At 39.5% G+C, this 19,531-nt stretch overlaps 1 protein-coding gene across 2 annotated transcripts in view; it reads right to left on the bottom strand.

Annotated features, from left to right (window-relative positions):
* FAM171A1 (family with sequence similarity 171 member A1) overlaps positions 1–19,531 on the bottom strand; it is an 87,742-nt gene that overhangs the window by 6,066 nt on the left and 62,145 nt on the right. For both annotated transcript variants that reach the window (XM_059842589.1, XM_059842580.1), the window contains 2 exons: positions 14,690–14,866; positions 1,285–1,401 (listed from right to left, as the gene is read on the bottom strand). In XM_059842589.1, the coding sequence (XP_059698572.1) occupies positions 1,285–1,401; positions 14,690–14,866 (294 nt within the window). The remainder of the gene's footprint in view (positions 1–1,284; positions 1,402–14,689; positions 14,867–19,531) is intronic.

Genomic DNA, 19,531 nt, shown 5'->3' with positions numbered 1-19,531 from the left:
CACAATTCCATGACTAGTGTAACTTCCTTGCAATCTGGGACAGAGCTGTACTGGGAAATGTTTGGCTCAGAGCAGTTGCTTTTTCTTCAAGAAGAATTATTTTGTAAAATTCCATTAAATTTAATATGATAGCCTATTCAGATCTGCACCTGCCTCTAAATTCTGTTCAGCAATGAATTAGCTGAATATCCCAGCATTTAATAGCTATCATTTAATAGAACCTCAAATAAAAAGCCCACATATTATGAAACACTTAATGATATGTATGAGTAGACTTTAAAACCTGTACTCATGTAAGAGTTTGGTTTTGTTGGTTATATTTAGTTTATTGAACTTGCACAGCCAAGGCAAGCATGTTTTCATTTCTACTGGATTAGGTTTTTATCTGGAAAACCTAATAAAATCTGTCAGGAGTTCTGGGTTGGGGTTTTTTTTTGGGTTTTTTTTTTGATTGATTGTTTGACTGATTGGCTCTTTTATACACAGAGGTATCTCAGATTATTGGTGACTGAAGAGCTACTACCAAGAAATCTAGGCAGCTACAGACAGAAAAAAAGGAACCAGAAGTTGCAGCATTAATAATCTCCAAAGCACATATAATTAATGCCTAGTTCAAAGCAATTTTTTACAGTTATGCCAAGAGGTTTGCAGATGGCAACCAATCAGCTCTGTACTAATGCCACTGTAAAATATCTCCTAGAACTTCTAAGCTAAGTTATTCACAGTGTAAATTAATCAGTCACCAAGATGATGCAAAGCATAACTCAGGGCAAAATGGGCATCTTCAGTGCAAAAGGAAAAAAGTGTCAAATGCATCCATCCATCCATCCATCCATCCATCCATCCATCCATCCATCCATCCATCTGTAAGTGTCTAACTCAGGATAATGCTGGTTTTAGGTGAATCCATATCTCTGTGAGTTTCTGTACAGAAACTTCACAGCACCTGTTCTTCTACCTGCTGGAACACCAACACGCTGAAGCTATGACTCCCATAATTTTCTAGCAATGGCTCTACCAGGCAGTGGTGACAAAAATGCATCAAAGCAGGAACACTTTGAAATGCTCCCCATTGAAATTACACAGATATTTTGAGCACCAAGGTTGCCCCACAAAATCCTGAAAAGATTTAACCCTTTACTCTCAGATTTCTTTTTTCTAATAATCCATTATTGATCAAGCTGTGGCATCTCAGATGAGGTCATTCTGAAAAATATAAACATTATATATAAATAAGTAATTACCCAGTGCTGCAAATATCAATAAAATCCAATTCCATCTTACCTGGGATAGCAGGTGACATAGCTGCAACCCAGTAGCCCAGCTGAGGTGCAATATAAGTCCAAGTCAACTGATTTCCTTCTTGTTGTACAATGCCCAAACTACTCTTCAGCCATGTCCCTGTAAATGTAGAAATTGAAGGAAGATATTACAGATATTCACACATTCCTCTGCAAACAAGAGGAAAATCAAGCAGTAACAAAACCTATCCATGTGTGCTAGGGACTGTGTGTGCTGCTGTGAAGTGGGAGGCATTTGAGAGCACCCATGGCTTTCTCAGAAGCAAAAAAGCAACCTAAACCCAAAACCTTTAAGATTAAATAAAACTAGTAAATCTTCTGTTAAAAGAAAACATTTATTGTCATATTGGGTTCCCCTGTTTTGAAGATAGATATTTCTGAAGCTGATTATATGCAGACAGCCCACATAAAAAGTGTAGTTCAAGAGACATCACATCTCTCTGACCACACTTGAGTTCTACACACCACCTTTCTGCCAGCCCTGGCTGTCAACTTCTGCAAGACAGAGGAAAATGATTCCTCAAAATGGCTTTCCTATACAGAAAACAAGCTTAGTTACTGCCAGTGACCAGAATTACGTTGCACCATTGCTGTGATTAACTCTGTTAATCATTCAGTATCTGTATAATAGCCCCAGGAATACTGTTTGGTAACAGATGATCAGTTTTTTAAAACATGATTCTTAAAGGAAACAAAATACTTTTTTTTAGAATTATGAAATGATAATTTCAAAATAAGTAAGACTAAAAATTTTAAAGCGATGTGTTTTAGTCCAGGTTGACAGTCTGCACTAGTTGAGAGTTTATCTACTTCATGAAGATTACTCCAAGAGTTGGGTTATGAAGACCTTTACAACTGAACCAGCTGAATACCTTTTTGTAATTCATTAAGATCCCTGATTCTGGGGCTGTCACCTTAGTTTCTGATGTAATAAATACCCAGAATGGCTTTTAGACTCCTCCTGTATTCATCCTCTTTGAATGAAACTGCTGGCCTTGACATGAAGAGCAATCACTGAGAGGCCACCCCTGGTGCCAGGCAGTTTCCCAAACCTGCAGTTCTGGCCTGGCACCTCCAGTGGGTGCCATAATAGAGGGCTTGGCCTCTTCAAGGCCTCACATATTTTGATGGTCACTACCAGGATGCTGATCTGTGTACACAGAAGGGATAAACCCCTCTGCACTTCTGTAGTGCAGTTCTCTATTTCTGTGCTGAAGGGGGAAGAATGCTATACTTTCCCTTAGCCAGCTTCAAATGCTCACTTGAAAATAAAGCTGCATCATGTCCTTGTGATTCCCCTTCCTTTAAATAAGTCTCCTGCTTGTAATTCCCAAAATCGTGTTTTTCATTAGATGTCACTTAGGATTAAGAAACAGCATTTTGGATGACAGTCATCTGAACATTCAGCAGCAAGTACAGAACACACAGAAGAAGTGCTGCAGCCAGGTTTGTTGTTATTATAATACATTAAAGATCCTGATGATTTCTTCTGTGTTCCTTAGATTATCCACCTATGCAAACCCTCTACACATAAGAATGGCTTTTTTGAGTATTTATTTCCTCCTTACTACTGATTTTTCGTACGTAAGACCACCGTCTTAGGCTAATAATAAATCCACCTGAATACAATGAAAGGTTTAGAAGAATACACAATTGAGAGGATTTCTAGATCTAGATGACTACTACTGCCAGATGCCAACTGTATTTGCAACCAAAGTGAATTTGTTCAGGGTAAAGGAATTACTGATGTAATTATCAGTTTTCCAGGTATCATTTCCAGTCTGTAGAGGGTAGCAATAAACTGTTATTTCATAACGAAAGTCACACAAGACAAGTATTTTCAATTTACAGTACTAAAAAGACCAAAATCTGTGTACACAGATTTGCATACGTGGCATTTATAACTGCTGTTGCAGAACATCTTCATGTAGTCATTCATTTACTTCTCTTAGGGAAATAGTTTCAGGAAAAATAGAATGGAATTGTCCACAGTTCTGTGGAGTTTCTGGAAAATCTAAGAAAAGTAGATTTATTTTTCTCCACTATCATGGCCACTAACCCTTCGGATTCTCTATCCATGCAATTTCAGGGAAGATGTTATACTAATTGCCCTGAAGATCAAAAATAGCCCTTAAGGTCACAAACTGCTTTTATCTCGTCTCTAAAATGCCATTTGGTTAAAAAACCCTGTAGCACTGAACCTTGTAATTTTTCTTTTTCTGCAAGATCTGGATGATGACAATATGCACCAGCTATTGAAATACACAACAATGTGAACGAAACTTCAACAGAGATATAAAGTGCTGATTAAAAATAAAAGGAAGGACCTGGGTGATGAAACCATTGTTTCCCATATTTTTCTTATCATCTGCAACTCAGCCAAGTTCAGTGACTCCCATGTCTACTTCTACAGCTGCCTCCTGGAGCAGAAGCTGTTCCCGATCCCCTCACTAGGGGGAACTTGTGTCCAGCAGCCTTACCCCCACGGTGCTGCAGGCCAAGGAACGCGGTCCTCCCGCTGCCTCCCGAAAAGCCTTTGCTCAGTAATGCTCTGCATAATGCAGCCGTCCAGAAGCTCTGAGAGGCTGCAGGCTTATCAAGGCTCTGCACTGTGAGCAGAGCAGAGCTCTGCTGCTGTCCTGCCAAACGAGCAGCAGCTCAGGTTGCTCATATTTTAGCGACAACAGGAATCCCTTATTTGTAATGGAAGCAAAGAAGAGTCTACTGCACAAGCCTCAGACAGGTTTCACACTTGTCTGCTGCCCAGTTAGTTCACCCGTTCTTGGTAACCACTGGATATACTCCAGGCAATGTGCTGGTCTCCATAAATAAAGGAAAAATGTAATTCCATCTTTCTATTATGGATAGCTAAGATTATTTCAAATGCATAAAAGATATATCCAATATTGCTCATCTTTACACAAAAGAAATGCAGCTTTTGCTGACCATACCCTACAAATCGGTGTATTATGACAGAAGAAAGTAATTTTTAAATGGCACTGCCCCAAGTTCCTTCATCAGGACAACACCAAATGTGGGTTCCCATGAACCCTGAGTACACAATCTCATTGTCAGCCCTTTTTTAATACTTTCATTGTCCAAACGTTGGGGCTAAATTTGCCTCATAAAGTTTCACCATCTCTTCTTACCAGTAGTCCACTAATAAAACAGAGCATCTTCCCACATCATGGGATGAAGAAAGCAACTCCATCCTTCACAACAGCAGCAACAAAACAGGTTTGAGTGGAAACAGATGAAAACACAAAGTCCTGTATTGTTTCTTTTGTGATCAAATAGCTGAAAGCCAACCTGGTGTTACTGGAGGGAACTGACATACCTCCAGTATTCTGCAAATCCATCAGCATTGCCAGGTCTCTCATGTTTCATCCTTTAAAGGTTCTAATTTCCTGGTTGCTTTTCAAGTATCACTAAACAAGCAGTGTTCTTGCAGCTCCTCCCATGCAATGCCTTGCTGTAATGACTAATGTTGGACTAATGTTCTGTTGAGCAAAACCCAATTGCCTGGTCGTGACTGGCTGTGCTCCCACCCTTTCACACTGCCTTACGTGACCAAGAGTTCATTGCTGTGCAGCCTTGAGAACGAATTCCCTATCCTGCCTCAGAGTCCTCCTTGGAGTGGAAAACAAAATGTTTTCCTGTTCTAAAAATGAAGCTAATTACCCTCTATGTCCTCACACACTTGCTGCTGTAAGCAAAGGAGGCTGGGGCAGTCAGTAAAGATCTTTGTCCATTTTTCTATCAATTCCTGTGCGCTAGTCTGCAAATGGAAGAAGAGCAAGCAGCATTCATTCTTTCTGTGTTGTCAGGATTGCAACTGCAGAACTAAGCAGGAGGATCTAAAAGGGAAGAGAGGTCCCTGTATGCTGTGTTCTAACAATTGAATTTTTTACTTTTCAAATATCCTGTAACATCTATTTCTTCCCACCATCCAAGTCAGCAAAATCAATGAGCTTCACTGTTTATTAATATTTATACTTAATTTGTAATAATTGTTAAGTAACAAGCAATACAGGATTACTAAAAAAAACCCAAACCAGTAAAAAGAGCTGGATGTAATGGAAGTGATCACTTTTGTTCAAGACTTTGCTGTTCCAAGGAAAACTTGTCCATGCCTCTTTGGAGCAGAAAAAGCAAGCTCAGTACAGTTTGTAAGCACTGCATGATTTGGGCCAATTCACCATTAATTCCTAAAGACTTGCTGGTGCTTCATGGAAAACTTCTATATATAGAGACATTCTTGCTTATAGATCATTTTTACATTTCTCTTCCTCTTTTTCCTCTCTCACTGCTCAGTGGAGCCAACATGCTGATCCAAGATTCAAGTCAGGGGAGCTGTCTTCTGGCTCAAACTAACAGCAGGGGGAGAACCTACACACTTAAAGCTTTTCTCACCAAAATTATACTGCTTGTTACTGACTTTTTGGAATAAATGATGTAATTCAACAAAATTATTCTTCATTCTTTCTTAAAAAGCTTTAGAAGCATCTACCCATCACTCTTTCACATGGAAACTCAAAAGCAAGGTAAGAGAACACAACAAAGAATATAAAAATCAGAGTACTTTGAAGATACACAAATCAAAAAATTATCAGATAAAGAAAGCTGATGTCCATCAGACTGCAAAAATATCAGAGAAGTTCAAGATTTCAGCAGAGCAGGAGAGATAAATTCTGCTAGAGAGAAGCATCTTGATACTTTGCAGTAACTTTGATTGTGATGAACACACTCATTTATCTCAGGCAGCTTTTAGGACTTGCCAGTGGAGGCCAGACGGGGCCTCCACTGAACAAATTTAACAAATTAAATTTGCACATTATGAACAAATCTAACAAAAAATGGTTTGCACATTTCCAGACACATTCAGCATTAAACAACACCTTTTTGTAATTTAATTGGGTTTACTTCTGAATCGGACTGAAAAATGGCACGTTCAGCAGCAGAGTGCCCAGGTGGGCAGCAATTGCAGAGAAGCCATTGAAGAGCAGCTGTTCTGGACTATCCCCCTGCACAGCCAGGTCACTGCAGGTATGGCTGCTTTGCCCAGAAAAGAGATGTCCCGTTGTCTTCAAAGACAGCAACTATTCCATGTGACAGCTTGCTGGAACCAGGCAGCATGAATGGATACATGATGCCTCTGAGTAAGACATTGCTTCCATATTTTAAACCTAGGCTTTATTATTTTAAATTGATCTGGAGTGAAATCCAGGGAATTGTATGTCCCCCTTTGGCTTCCACGTGTAACTGTGCACGCTGACAATCCCCTGCTGTTCCAGCTCAAGCAAATGGCAAACTTCCCACTGGCTTTGATGAGGCAGGAGTGCCCCATGGCACCATCTGCTCTAGGGAGAGATGCATGGGACACTTGCTACAGCCAAGGAGAAGGAGAACAACCTCCCCTCCTGTGATCTGGCTGTGAGGGGAGTTCTCTCGCTGGCACCCCAGCACAGAGCTTGGCTCTCTGGGAGGATGTATAATGCTGCTTGCTTCAGGTTTAACTTCCCAAGCTGATATCTCAGAGCCTTGCAGATCACTACTGCAGGGACTTGTGCTGACTTTGATTGTGCATTCTTTCTGTCACTGACCAAAATAGCACACTGGGACTTGATCTAAAATGGTTCTACTAAATGACTGTCAGATGGGTGTGCTGAAGCCAGGAGCCTCCCCCAAGGACAGTCATAAAGCCTAAATATTGCTTGTGTTTAAATATATGGTAGCTTTGGTGGTTTATTTCCATAAATTACTTTTACATGTGAGCTTTCACTAGAAAATGCTTCCATTGATCAAATAATGTTTGCTTTTCATTTTGTTTCTTTTAACTGGCAATAGGATCATTCAATCCCACTCAAGCAGGGAACTAAAATTGTGTGATTTACAACATGAATTATTTCCATCCAAGAGGTTTGACAAATGAGAGGATTTAATTAGTAAGAGAGCAAATGAAACATAATCCCATATAATATGAATTTATTTTTAGTCACAAGATGATCTTCCCTGGAAAAAAGCACTTTGGAAAGAAAAGAAAGGTACTTTTAACTGTACTGCTATTGCATAGATGTTTGAAATAAATATTCCTTAATGAGAAGTGCTTTTCTTTCAGCATAGATCTCTTGTGCTGTCTACAGTGTCTCGTAAGATTGCCCTGCTTAGGCAGAGATTCATGGTTAAACAGAGCGTGTGTCTATGTGTCAAAAGGAATGAGGCAGGTTGTTATCAGACAGTGTAGGACAGCAAAGGATATTCAAAACACACTAAAAGAGCTTCCAGAAGTAATTGATTTAGACACTGCAAATGGCAGTGTTATTATAAAGAGTTAATCAAGGGCAAGTTTGTGAAAAGAACTTCCTAAAACATGTTATGACATACATTAATTGTAGCTTTTCATTCTACCAGTTGAAAGCTGCTTATCAGATTTCTTCTTCCAACTGAAAATCACCTCTAATCTGCATCAGAAGGGGAAGTTTTACTTGAGAGGGATCGGATTTTTGGTTTTACTTTTGTTCATTTTCTAAAAAGCTAAAAGCCTGAAATGGAAGTTGAAAATTCCTTCCTGAATACTGGTGGAGCTTTCTCTCCTCCTCACCTTCCCCCCAATACACAGGGGTTTAAAAATTCATAGTATTTAAGTTAATATTACAATTTTGTTTTCAGGGTTGCTAGGCAACAGCAAAAAATAAATGTCCCTGCTCTGAGAGCCCAATACTCTCATTATTCTTCCACTCTTACAGAATTTGTTACACAACCCTTCCAGGGCTAAATCCTGCTCCTGTTTTAGCAGCACCACCATTATTTTGTTAACTAAAAGGGAAATGCTTTTACCAGTCTACCTTGAAGATTCTGGCAAGGAAATCAACGACTTCAATTTATTGTTTGTGCCTGAGAAGCTCTGTGGGTTTTTCCATCTCTTCTCATTTTTCCCCTCAAATCACCTGTCAAGTGTTTAACAAAATAACACACCAGTTTTCATTATTTAATAATCTTAATTATATCTGGGCAGAAGGCAGGGCACATTGTACACAGAACAGCTCACATTGCTTTGGCCCCCTCAGAGTATTTCCTTCCAGAATGCCAGAACAGAAATGACTTATTAAAGAAAATGACTTCCATGCATAATTACTGGTTAATAATTGTATTTGAAAAGGAAAAGCTTAGTTACACCTGTTGGGCCACCATCCCTAGTTACTGGTATACATGAAAGACACTGCCTTTAGAATTTGCTTACCACGTTATTAATCATATTCAGCAGTTACTGACAAAATTATTAGAATATGTAATAAATAAATGCATGTGCACAAAACACTGCATGCCTTTTCCTTCCTTCAGCCTCACATCCAGTTTCTAGTTTTCAAACTGGAAGTGGAAGCAGAGGCACACTGGGACTTGATCTAACATTGCAAGGCTGCAGAGGGAGGGGTTCCCAGGCCCTCAGCATCTCCAGCCCCATCCCAGCACTACCCACTCCTGCCTGGATTCCCACCAAACTCCAGGTTTTCTTCAACTGAGGCAGTTGCATAAGCACAAAGGTGTTTTCTCTATTTCTGAAGTTTTGATGCCTGCCTCTTCCCACCTTCTCCTGCCATGGCTTCCATAGGTGGAGCTATAGGGCTGTCTACATGACACTGCATTATTAAAACCTGCTCCCAGAAGCCAGGGATCTGTTTCCAGTTTTATTTCCTTCACTACTTATTAGTAGATTATTTGCACAAAGATCACTATACTTTGGCACCAATGTGATTCCTTCAATGTTCCCTGAAGCATCACCTTCATGCCACACCTCATCTGCTTTGCTATAAATGCAGCTCCAATGGTGTACAAGGTGGGCAGAGGATTAAACAATCCATTAATGCCCTTACATACATGTAAGCCACAACATCCATTTTGAAAATGCACACTAATAAATAAGCACAGCTGTCTCCTATGATTCTCTCCAGAGGAATCATGAGAGTGAGAACATACCTCAGTGAGCTACACTGTGAAGCATCAGAGGAAGAGCTTCTTTTCCTTTCAATGCTGAGGTCTGTCTGATACTCTGAAATGGTATCTGCACCTATTATGTCGACACTGCACATGGTAAAAAGCTGGGTTTGGTAGCTGCCATTTCTATGGCAACATACAAAATATGAAAATCTTTGAGAGCAGTTAGTCAAGAACCTGTATTATTTAGTGTATTTAGTCTTTAAGAATAATTTAAGCTTTCTAGTTGAGATTAAAAAGGAAGTCAAAATCAAATAGTCAAGGAATTTTTAAACTACAGAAATACCTTAACCTTGAACTTCTGTGATTTTCACCTTTGCAAACTAATCTCCATATCACCACTGAATCTGGTGTAGAACCACGTGTTCTGGATCTGATTATACTAAGCTCAAACCTTTGGGGGGGAGAATGTGATTTCCTGAGCACGTCCATTTCTCATGCACAGAAAACCCACTACAACTCATGGAGAAGTGTATGAAGTCCCAGGCCATGGGTGCAGCTGCATGCACTCCAAATGCAGACCATCTCTCCAAGGTCAGAAGCACAAACTCACACCCAGTGTCAGATCAAGTGACAGGCTACAAATGTTTCTGTTAAATTATTATTTTCTGCCAGTCACACAGGGTTATGAATGTGGTGGCAGTCAGAAATTGATCAAATTCACAACAAAAAGAAATGTTTTATTTTTAAACTAAAAGACAATATTTTCTTTGGGTGGATTATCACTGCTACCACATGGGAAGCTTAAATCCAAGACTTTAATAAATCATCTTATTTGCAAACAATGCACAGTGAACTGGACCGATAGGTGTACAGTAATCTGCTTACATTTTCTGCCTGACAGTAGCTGTCGCTTTCTCCCTGTAAACACTATGAACAAAAACAAGCATAAATTCACCTCTACAAAATTGTAGTCAAGTTTAAGTAGGCACCAATACTGCTTACACATAAGTATATCCTCATGACTTCTTTTGAGCACAGAAAACATTCTTTTGATTTTGCTGAGGAAGGAACATCTGGAAATTCTGGTTCTACAAAAATCAATACAAATTTACCGCTGATGGCAGAACGTTACCCAGAAAAAACAAGTACCAGACTTTTTAATGCATTTAGAAATCTATTATGGCATCAAATGCAGTCAGAAAGCAGCAACCAAGAAGAGGGGAGTACATAAAGCATTGTTTTTTATGAAGTTACAAAGAGTTCCCCAAGATACTTTTCTCTATATTCTGCCATCACTTTACATGAACACATGGGTGAAATTTCAGGCTCTGGGGAAACATCCTCCTCTGCAAAGAAGCCAGTCATTGAAAGACAACAAGGTCATGTCCAAGATGTACAACCAAGTGTCTGGGGAGAAGGGAGAACAGAGACACTGTATTCTGAACTTCATTTACATGTAGAGCACAAGGAATAATATATTTTAAGGAGGACGAACAAAAGGACTAAGGATTAACCCTTCCACTACAGAGTCCTTTGCCACACAACTGAAAACAGTGTTGAAAATATTTTCCTGTTATTGGATGGGAATAATTAACTAGCAGCTGCTTCATATTAATAAATCTCATTTTCATAATATGCACACTGGAGTATTTGGTAGAATTTTGAAGTCCTTCATACAGCTCCAGATGTGGATCTAGAGGTCTAGGTGCAACATAATGCTGTCATACCATGTGGAATGAAACAGGGGACTTAAAATGGAGAATGCTGGACTTAACAGTTTTGCTCCCCAAATCCAATGAAAACCAGACACCTTAACACAAAACATAAACCATTTAAAGGGGGGCTGAGGAGAATACAGCTGAGCAAGTGCTGTGTTATTCAGTCCAGCTGGTGGGAGCTGGAGATGACACAGGAGGCAGAAAGTTTCATTTCTACTGGGATCTGTGGTATTTCTGACTTAAGAGGACAAGGCTAGAAAGAAGTTTTGAACAGAAATTTGGTGTCCAAGAATAGAGAGATTAATTATACTGCTGTAAATCCTACTGACATCAAGGCAAATACACACAGAACAAATCATGATCCCAACCATCTGTTTACAGATAAGGAAAAAATATTTTTTCAGCCCCCTCAGATTTTGGGAAATCCAACACAGCACTTGTTGGGAAAAAAAACCAAAACCCAAACCCCAGAAAACCCCACTGAGCACTCCTGATTTTAGAAATGAGAATCCCCGTCTCTATGTCCAAACCTTTTAAGTGCATACCGTGAAATAAAACCACTGTCCCACAGAAGTGTGAAACACAAGATGTGGGCATGTCCACAGCATGGAGGGATTAAGTTGCATTTCAGCATGTAATATGTCTGTAACATCAATACATCTGTGTTTGTTATTGCCAACACTCAGAAATGCTGCAGGAAAGGGTGGTGGACAACACAAGAGCAAGGTTACGTTGTATTCGCTTACCCTTAAAACACCTCATTCGCTTACCCTTAAAACACCTCCAGGGCACTGACAGCTGATCTTCATTTTATTAACTATTCAAAATGGTATTATTGCTTTAATTTGCTTGCTGTGCACACGAGGCAGTAGGTTTGTTTCCTAATGAAAAATCTCATTTGGAACAGTATGAAATAGATGCAGCAGATTGTCTTGTTTTGATGTCAGCCTGTTTTTTCTGGCTGCTTGTTTCATCAGTGTCAGTGGAGCCACTCTCAGCCTTAAGCAGACTATGCTGCTTCTCCTGCTTCTCTCCCAAGGATAGAAAGCATGGTCATGAAAATACAGATTGTTTATGGTAAACATCCTAAAAAGCCATTAGTTATTTTTGGCTGCCATAAGATGCAAATATGCCTCATTTTTGTGGAAACTACGAAAATCTCTGCACTTCCAGTCAGATGCCTCTGGGTTCATATTAGTTCATCATGAGCTCAGCAAAACGTATGAGATACTAAGAATTAAAATATCTCTGTAGTATTTCTGTCACTTCTCCATGTCCTCTAAAAGTGAGAAGTACTTCTGCTTTTTAGAGCAGAAATTGTATTCCATGCAGTAATGATGACAACCACATGGACCCTAAACAAAAGCAATGGCTTGCACGAACAAGTGTCCACTGTGCTGCTAATCCATGAGAGAGAAGTGCTGTCAGTGCCTGGTAAGATAGTCACAGTTTTCTGTCTGTGGCATTTACTCGCTGTTCAGATAAAAGCATGAAAATTTAAGCCACTGGAAATCTATTAAGGAGAGACCAAAACATAACCAGCACTGAAAAAAGCAGCCATGAACTGAAAGACAAAATCAGAATAATAAAGCTAGAGGTCTTGTCCTGACAAGGCACAGATCTGTCAGTGCAAATGGGCTACAACAATCCTTATCTGCCAACTAAGGATTTCTCCAGTATGGGGCTATCCCAGTCATTATCCATCCATCTCCCTTCACAGTCCAAGCACAACAGGGATGTGGAATGACAGGATACCACCATGTTCATGCTACATATGGCTAGTTTGACAGAGCTTAGGGTGTTAAAGTAGCTTGCACAAGATAGTGTGGCTGCTCTACTTATTAAATTAAGCTACTCCTAAATTGGTTGGGATGTGGCCAAAATTCTAATAGAACTGGCATGCCGCAGCCAGGGCTTAAAATGCATCTTTGTTCAACATCTTTGGTTGCACAGAAAGATGCTTACTTCAGCTGAAGTGTGAGCTGGAGCCTGAGCATATAATTTTCAATACCTTGCTCTCCACAGCTTTGTGAAGCTAAGTGGCCTGACAAAGATGCTTTTTGTTTAGCAGTCCTCATGCCTTCTCCTCCCAATAACACAAGTGCTCCAGTAGTTTGTCATGAATCAAGCAAGGCTGGACTTGTCTCAAGATTGGAAGCCTCAAGCCTGCATCATTAATTAACTACCTATATTGCTTTATCCTAATATATATGCTGCACACAATAGGGTAACTAGCCCTTTATACACAAAATTAAAAACCCTACTCCATAATAAGAGAGAGCTTTTGTGGCCTCACTGTAGGGGCATGGAAATTTGGCCATAAATGAGAAAGCTACATAATCAAAATCAGAACCATTTACTTGCAATGAGTAACTAGCAGTGAGGCAGGCTGCAGCTCTAGCACAGCTGACAGGAAGGACTGGGGAAGGACTGCTTCTTATGGGGAAAGTAAACTTCATCTTCCCTGCTTTGGTTTTAACAAGGGAAAACAAAATAGTTTCCATAAGAATTATTCAATTTCTGGAAAAATGTAGTGAAATTTATTGCCAGGTCAGCTCAAGAGAAGTGTCATTTCCACAGTTAAGGGAAAAAGGCCAAATCCATTCATTGCACTCTTTTTCTACTATTCTACATTATATCATATTCAAATTTACTCTTCACTAAATCATACTGCTTCACCCTCTAATACAGGCAACTTCTGACAGAAGACTCATAGGCATGCTGTTTGAAAATACATCCTTTTTCTCAACAAAGAGAGGAAGGTAATAAACAAAACCATTATTTCCCCCTTCACCTCTCTCTTCCTCCCTTACTCCAACATGCTGCTTTCATGCCTGTTCCTCTACTTCTAGGTGTGATCATCAGATGGCTCAAAACATTTGCTTGCAGGACAAACCCCCCCTGATTGTCTATACAGACCCATATTTCTGTCTCCTTTTTGTCTCAGCATCTACCCTTCCCACCTTCCATTCTCCTTTTTCTTAGCAACCATCTGGTACATACTTCAGAAGGCACAGTACAATAACTGAAGGGGGATCACCAAGACAAGACTTAGGCACTCCTTTGCCCTTTAAAATCTGAAGCTGTAAAGAAGGCCAGCACAGTGTACCAGCTAGCAAAAAAATAAAGAAAATAAATTTTAAGAAGAGCCTAAAACATGTATTTCTGGGAAAATTCCTGTTCACAATGGCAAACACTATTCTGCAATCCAAAAATTTGAGTGCATTGTACAGATTTTATTAATTAGTCATTCTGTCCTTTCAAAATATTTCATTAGTTTTTCTTTTTAAAAAATCATTTAAATAATTTACATGTATTTTCCTGACATTATTAGAAAATCTCAAAGTGATTTACAAATGAAGTCAGTACTATATTTCCTATCTGGCAGGCAGGAAACAGAGCCTGAGCCAAGAGGGGGACCCAAGGTCAGACATCTGGCTGCTGGCAAAGATAAGGCAAGTTTCCATTTCTACACACTTCCAATTCAATGCTGTAGTGAATACATCTCTCTGCTTCTCAGTCTGTGGATGAAATGCAGTTCTCCCAATTTTTTAAATAAAATATTTATTAATTGAAAAATGGTACATTTACAAAAACTTTTGGTTAAAATTGGCACACAACGCTAAGTATATTTGCATTTATACCATATATTACTTGATCAGTAAAACTCAATTGTCTCTTCTATTGGATAGAAAACAAAAGCCATCTAGGGAGCCACAATGAGACGTTACCTACCAAATTTTTGGTCAAACCTCCACGCTGGAACGTGTGCATTGTGTTTCAAGTTGCTGTTTGCTGGCAGAGGCACTGTTACATAGATGGGGCCGTTGACGGGGACGGGGGTGCCATCGCTGCTGAGGAGGTGGACGCTGACGGCAGTGACAGGGGTGAGGTCATACCTGGTGCTGTTTCCTAACGAGAGAGTGAATGAACACTGTGACTACAGAAGGTACAGAATTTAAGGGACACCTGTGTGGTTCCACACCGTGGTACTGCATCAACCTCATTCTCAAGGGATGGAAGCAGCAATTTCCTCCCTGCCTTGTAAAAGAACTTTAAACCAACCAACCAGCCAGCCAACCAACAACCCTCCCCCTGCCAAAAAGACCAAACCCAAGCCACAAAACTGAAGGAAGATGTATGGATCTATTTTTCACCTAATTTTGGAAAAACACCAAGACAAAAAAACTACAGTGTAAAAATCTCCTGCATGTATTTTTTCATGTTAATTCGTCTTAAATAAACCTGTACAAGCAACACAGTTTCATGACCAAAAAAAAAAAAAAAAAAAAAAATTACAAGTCTTTATTATAACCTCAAATGCCCATATTGTTAACTAACAAACACCAAAATAACCAGTGGCACCCCACAAATGACCAGTCACATGTTTAAGAATGCCAGGTTGGATTTCCTTTGGCCTTTCACTGAAAAGAACCATGCTAAATGGATTATTAGCATATACTCTTTATGTTTAAACTGGATGCCAATGAATGTTACTTCATGACAACATACTTCTGTTTTAGAAACTTTATAACATTATAAATAGCATTATAACCCTTCAATGATTTAACCAAATGAATCAATGACAGGGATAAATATCACAGATATATATACACAGGTGAAAAAAAATCCTCTTGAATTTTAAAACCAAGATCTGCAGCTCAAAGCAATAGCAAGTTCAAACTGGAGGAGATGGAGCATCCAGTTTTGCAAGGGGCTTGAGCCCCTTGCAGGGGCCAGGCTAAGAGCACCATCCCTGATGCCTCTGTCGTGCTGGCTCTGGGGCTCTGCAGCTGCTCTTCCTGCCACGGGGTGAATCAGGGAGAAGGAAGAGGGATGCCTGGCTGGCAGGGATGGGGCACTGCCCCCACTGTAAGCTTGGCTGCACACTGCTGTGAGGACATAGTCACACCCAGCTGTGGTGGCACACCTCGTGGCCTTTGGGTATCCTCAGGTAGCCCAGCAACAGTGGCCAACAGGATGAGTACATTTGTGGGAATGGTGGGAAAGCATTGAGATGTTTATGATTTCTCATAACTGGTTAAATATCAAGGAATGGCTTTTATTAAATTTGATGTCTCTGAGTAACAGCTCACCAAATAAAGACATCACCTGGAAATGGGTGGGAAGTGGTAAAGCAAAGGGGAAAAAACGTGACAAAACTTTGTTGAATTTTAAATTCCTTGGATTTTGCAAGACTGCCAAACAGAAGAAAAGGAAAATAACCAGAAGTAATGTTGCATGTGGTTCATTTATGAAAGCACCTAGTCTGATGCACACTTTGCCCAGATTTTCAGGTGGGTGTCACTGTGACACAGCTGATGTGCAAGGGACACACATGCTGTCTTCACTGACTGTGAACAGAGGGGCAGATGCTGACCTTACAGAGGGTTTAAAGTATTGAGAAATACTTTGAGGTATTTAGGGACTTCAGGTACTCTGAAGGTAGCCATGTAGGAGCGACACAGAGCTAGCAGATTAAAAACAGACAAGTAAGCTTTGAAAATTCAGCTAGGCTGTAGGGGAAGGTTGCCAGCCTACCCATGCATCTGTAAATATAGGCTCCAATGATAAACAATATTGTCCCCTTAAGACTTTAGAATATAAAACAGCAAGACAGAGGAAGGAACTGGTGAGGGAAAAGTTGTTTCTTTATTCCTGATCATTCACTACACTGCCTCTGCCATGCACCTATAACTTCTGTCAGTTGATGCCTGACCCCAGGACTTAGGCCACTAATGTTCTCAGGCTGGTATCAGAGAAATTCCTCTTGCCAAGTACTGTGTCCTGATGACATTCTTGTGTATACAAATTCCAAACCAAAACCGGTATAACTTCAGATTTTAGATTCATATAAAGGATTAAATAATGTTTTGCATTTTGCATCTTTTTAGATATTGAAAGTTTTGAATTTTTCTTTTATTACTATCTTGATATAGCATATATCTGTAAAAATTACTTTTCAGTCCCAGAAAAAGCATTCAGATGGTGAAACACAATTTTTAATTAAGATGCATTAATGCTTTGCTGAGCACTGGACTGAACAATTTATATCAGAAGATGAAGAAATTTCTGAAATCCACTGACCTCTAGCAAGAATAAATAATTTTCCAGTTTGACACCTTGTACAGTATATTAATGCTCATTAAAAAGATAAAATGTTTCTCTTTTTTGTTGTGAAGGCAAATTAAAACCAATGCCTATGAAACTCTCACATGCTATAAAACTGATAAGCACACACACAGATTAAATGGGAATGGACTTCGATAAATGTCAGCTTTCATTTATTTCTTGTCATTTTTGACATCTGGTGACCTGTAAAGAGCTTTAAAAATAATCAGATAAAATTCACGGTCAGCTCAGACATGACTCTTTATAAAGAAACAAGCAGCCACAAAAAGGAAGAGGAGTAATGGTTATCAGCCAGCTGGGTCCATTGAGGCAGATGATGGAAAGTTTTGTTTAGCTGGGTTAACCCAATCTCCTGCTTTTTAACAGGTGATTAATATGAACAATAAGCTAACACTATACAGGCTTGTCACTACTTGCAGTGAAAGTCTCCAAATTTTTATGTTTACAACATGCTGATTCATGCAATGGATTTTCACAGCTCTGTATTACTAATTCAATACCCAGCTGGGATTTTATGAAAAATGCTGAACTCAGAGAGAGTAGGTTTTAGCTGAAACTACTATAAAAGCCACTCTGGACAAATTCTGAGGGGTCTAAATGGAGCGACCTCAATAAAACGCTACAGACATGTAAATAAAGTGTGGAAAAACAGAGAGGTAATTGTGGGGAGGGAGAGGAGGGACAGAGGGAAGAGACAGTGTTCTGCAGAATTCCAAAATTTCCCATGCAAATCAATGCTAAGTTCTTTTAGAATTCTAAAATTTGTAAATATCCTTTTTCTCTTGAGAACAAAAACATTAAAAATCTCCAGCAGGTGTTAAGCTCATTTTTTATGCTTTCAAAAGTTTTCCAGGCCAAGTCTTCACCAAGTCACTTGCAGATGTCAATCCAACTTCAGGATTTTAAAGTTACATGTTTCCACATCAGGAGAGGCTTCTGCTAGAGACAGAGGACATTTCATTTCTACTATACTGCACAATAAAATACATTGCATTTGCAGTCTGTGTTACACCACACTGAATACCACAGTATTCAGAAAACAAAGCTCTTCTCAGTCTCTTGAACACCATTTCTTTGCCAGTCATTTTGGTCTTTTACAACACAGTTTTACCTGAAAACTAAAAGTCAAATCCAGGGTCCCTGTGTTCAAGCAGAAAAGTTTCTGTCACGCAAGAATACAGAAGACTAAAAAACCTAAGGCTGCATTAATTTGCTTTATGGGGGGCTAGGAGGTAAAACAGGAGAAAGACAATACCCTGGTTGTGCAGTTCCCATGAGATGGGATCATCTGAAGCCTTGGCAAGACCTGTGATCACTAAATAAATGCAAGAATGGGAAGCTGGGTTGCTGAGTACTTGGGAAAGATTTAGGAAAGAGGAATCCCACACACATTGCCAGCAGTTTGTTCAGTTGGTTTACAGATAAAAAAAAGGAGATGAGGAAGTAGGCAAATGAGGGAGATCAAATGCATTTCTTAATTTAAAAAAAGATAAAGAGGTTTTGATCATGTCTGAGTATGAAAAGTCAGAGAAAAGTGAAGGTTGAAGATGGGAATAGGAAAATGACAGGGAGGTAGAATGAGATAGGATAAGATGTACCCACTGGAGCAGACAGAAGGACTGGAGTAAGGTTGCAGACACATTTCTTGCAATAGAAAAGGAGATGTGCAGATTTGTTCAAAGGGAAGAAGGGAGAAGCTAGCAAGCTACCGTTTACACACATGACCTAGCATTCAAAGTCACTTAGATCAACACATCACAAGTAAATGCATCCTGAGAAACAGCAGGCAGACACCTCAAGGGGATATTCAGGCTGCTTCAAAGCAGGCTCAGCTATGCCTCTGCCATCCTCACAGGTCACTGTCTAACTCTGTCCAACACCATCAAACAAGTCATTCTACAGCTAACACTATCCTCACCATAGCAAAATTTTCCTAATCACTAGTCTGAATCTCTCTTGCTACACTGCATGGCCACTGATATCTTTCTAACCCATTACAGGCACAGAAAACAAATTACTCTCCTTTTCACACCAGCCTTTTAAGAATTTGAAGGCTTCTGCTCTGTATTCTGCTATTCTTTTTCCTATGAAACACCAATTATTTCACTCAAGACTGAATGAAACGTGGAAAAAGACTAGCAGGCAGTTGCAGTCATAAAAATGTATTACAACTTTGAATTTAACAGTGATTGTGTTTCTACTATGAATATTCATTGTTTTGTCTTTGGTGCTAGACAAATTTGCACATTTTGGCTACATTCAAAAGTATCCACAAAGCCATTGAAACAACACAGTATTAAATTCTTGATATTTTATTTATTTTTAGAAAAAAAGATTGAGAATTTTACTGCATCTTCAGGTTAAATTCTCTCTTGTTCCTTCACATTAATTTCCATCTTTTATGTGCACATGCAGTGCATTTGGACACTCAGCTCTGAACTAAAA

The sequence above is a fragment of the Haemorhous mexicanus genome, chromosome 1, assembly GCF_027477595.1.
Source record: "Haemorhous mexicanus isolate bHaeMex1 chromosome 1, bHaeMex1.pri, whole genome shotgun sequence".
Classification (NCBI taxonomy): Eukaryota; Metazoa; Chordata; class Aves; order Passeriformes; family Fringillidae; genus Haemorhous; species Haemorhous mexicanus.
Note: the sequence above shows the minus strand (reverse complement) of the source record. Positions and strands in the feature narration are given on the sequence as shown.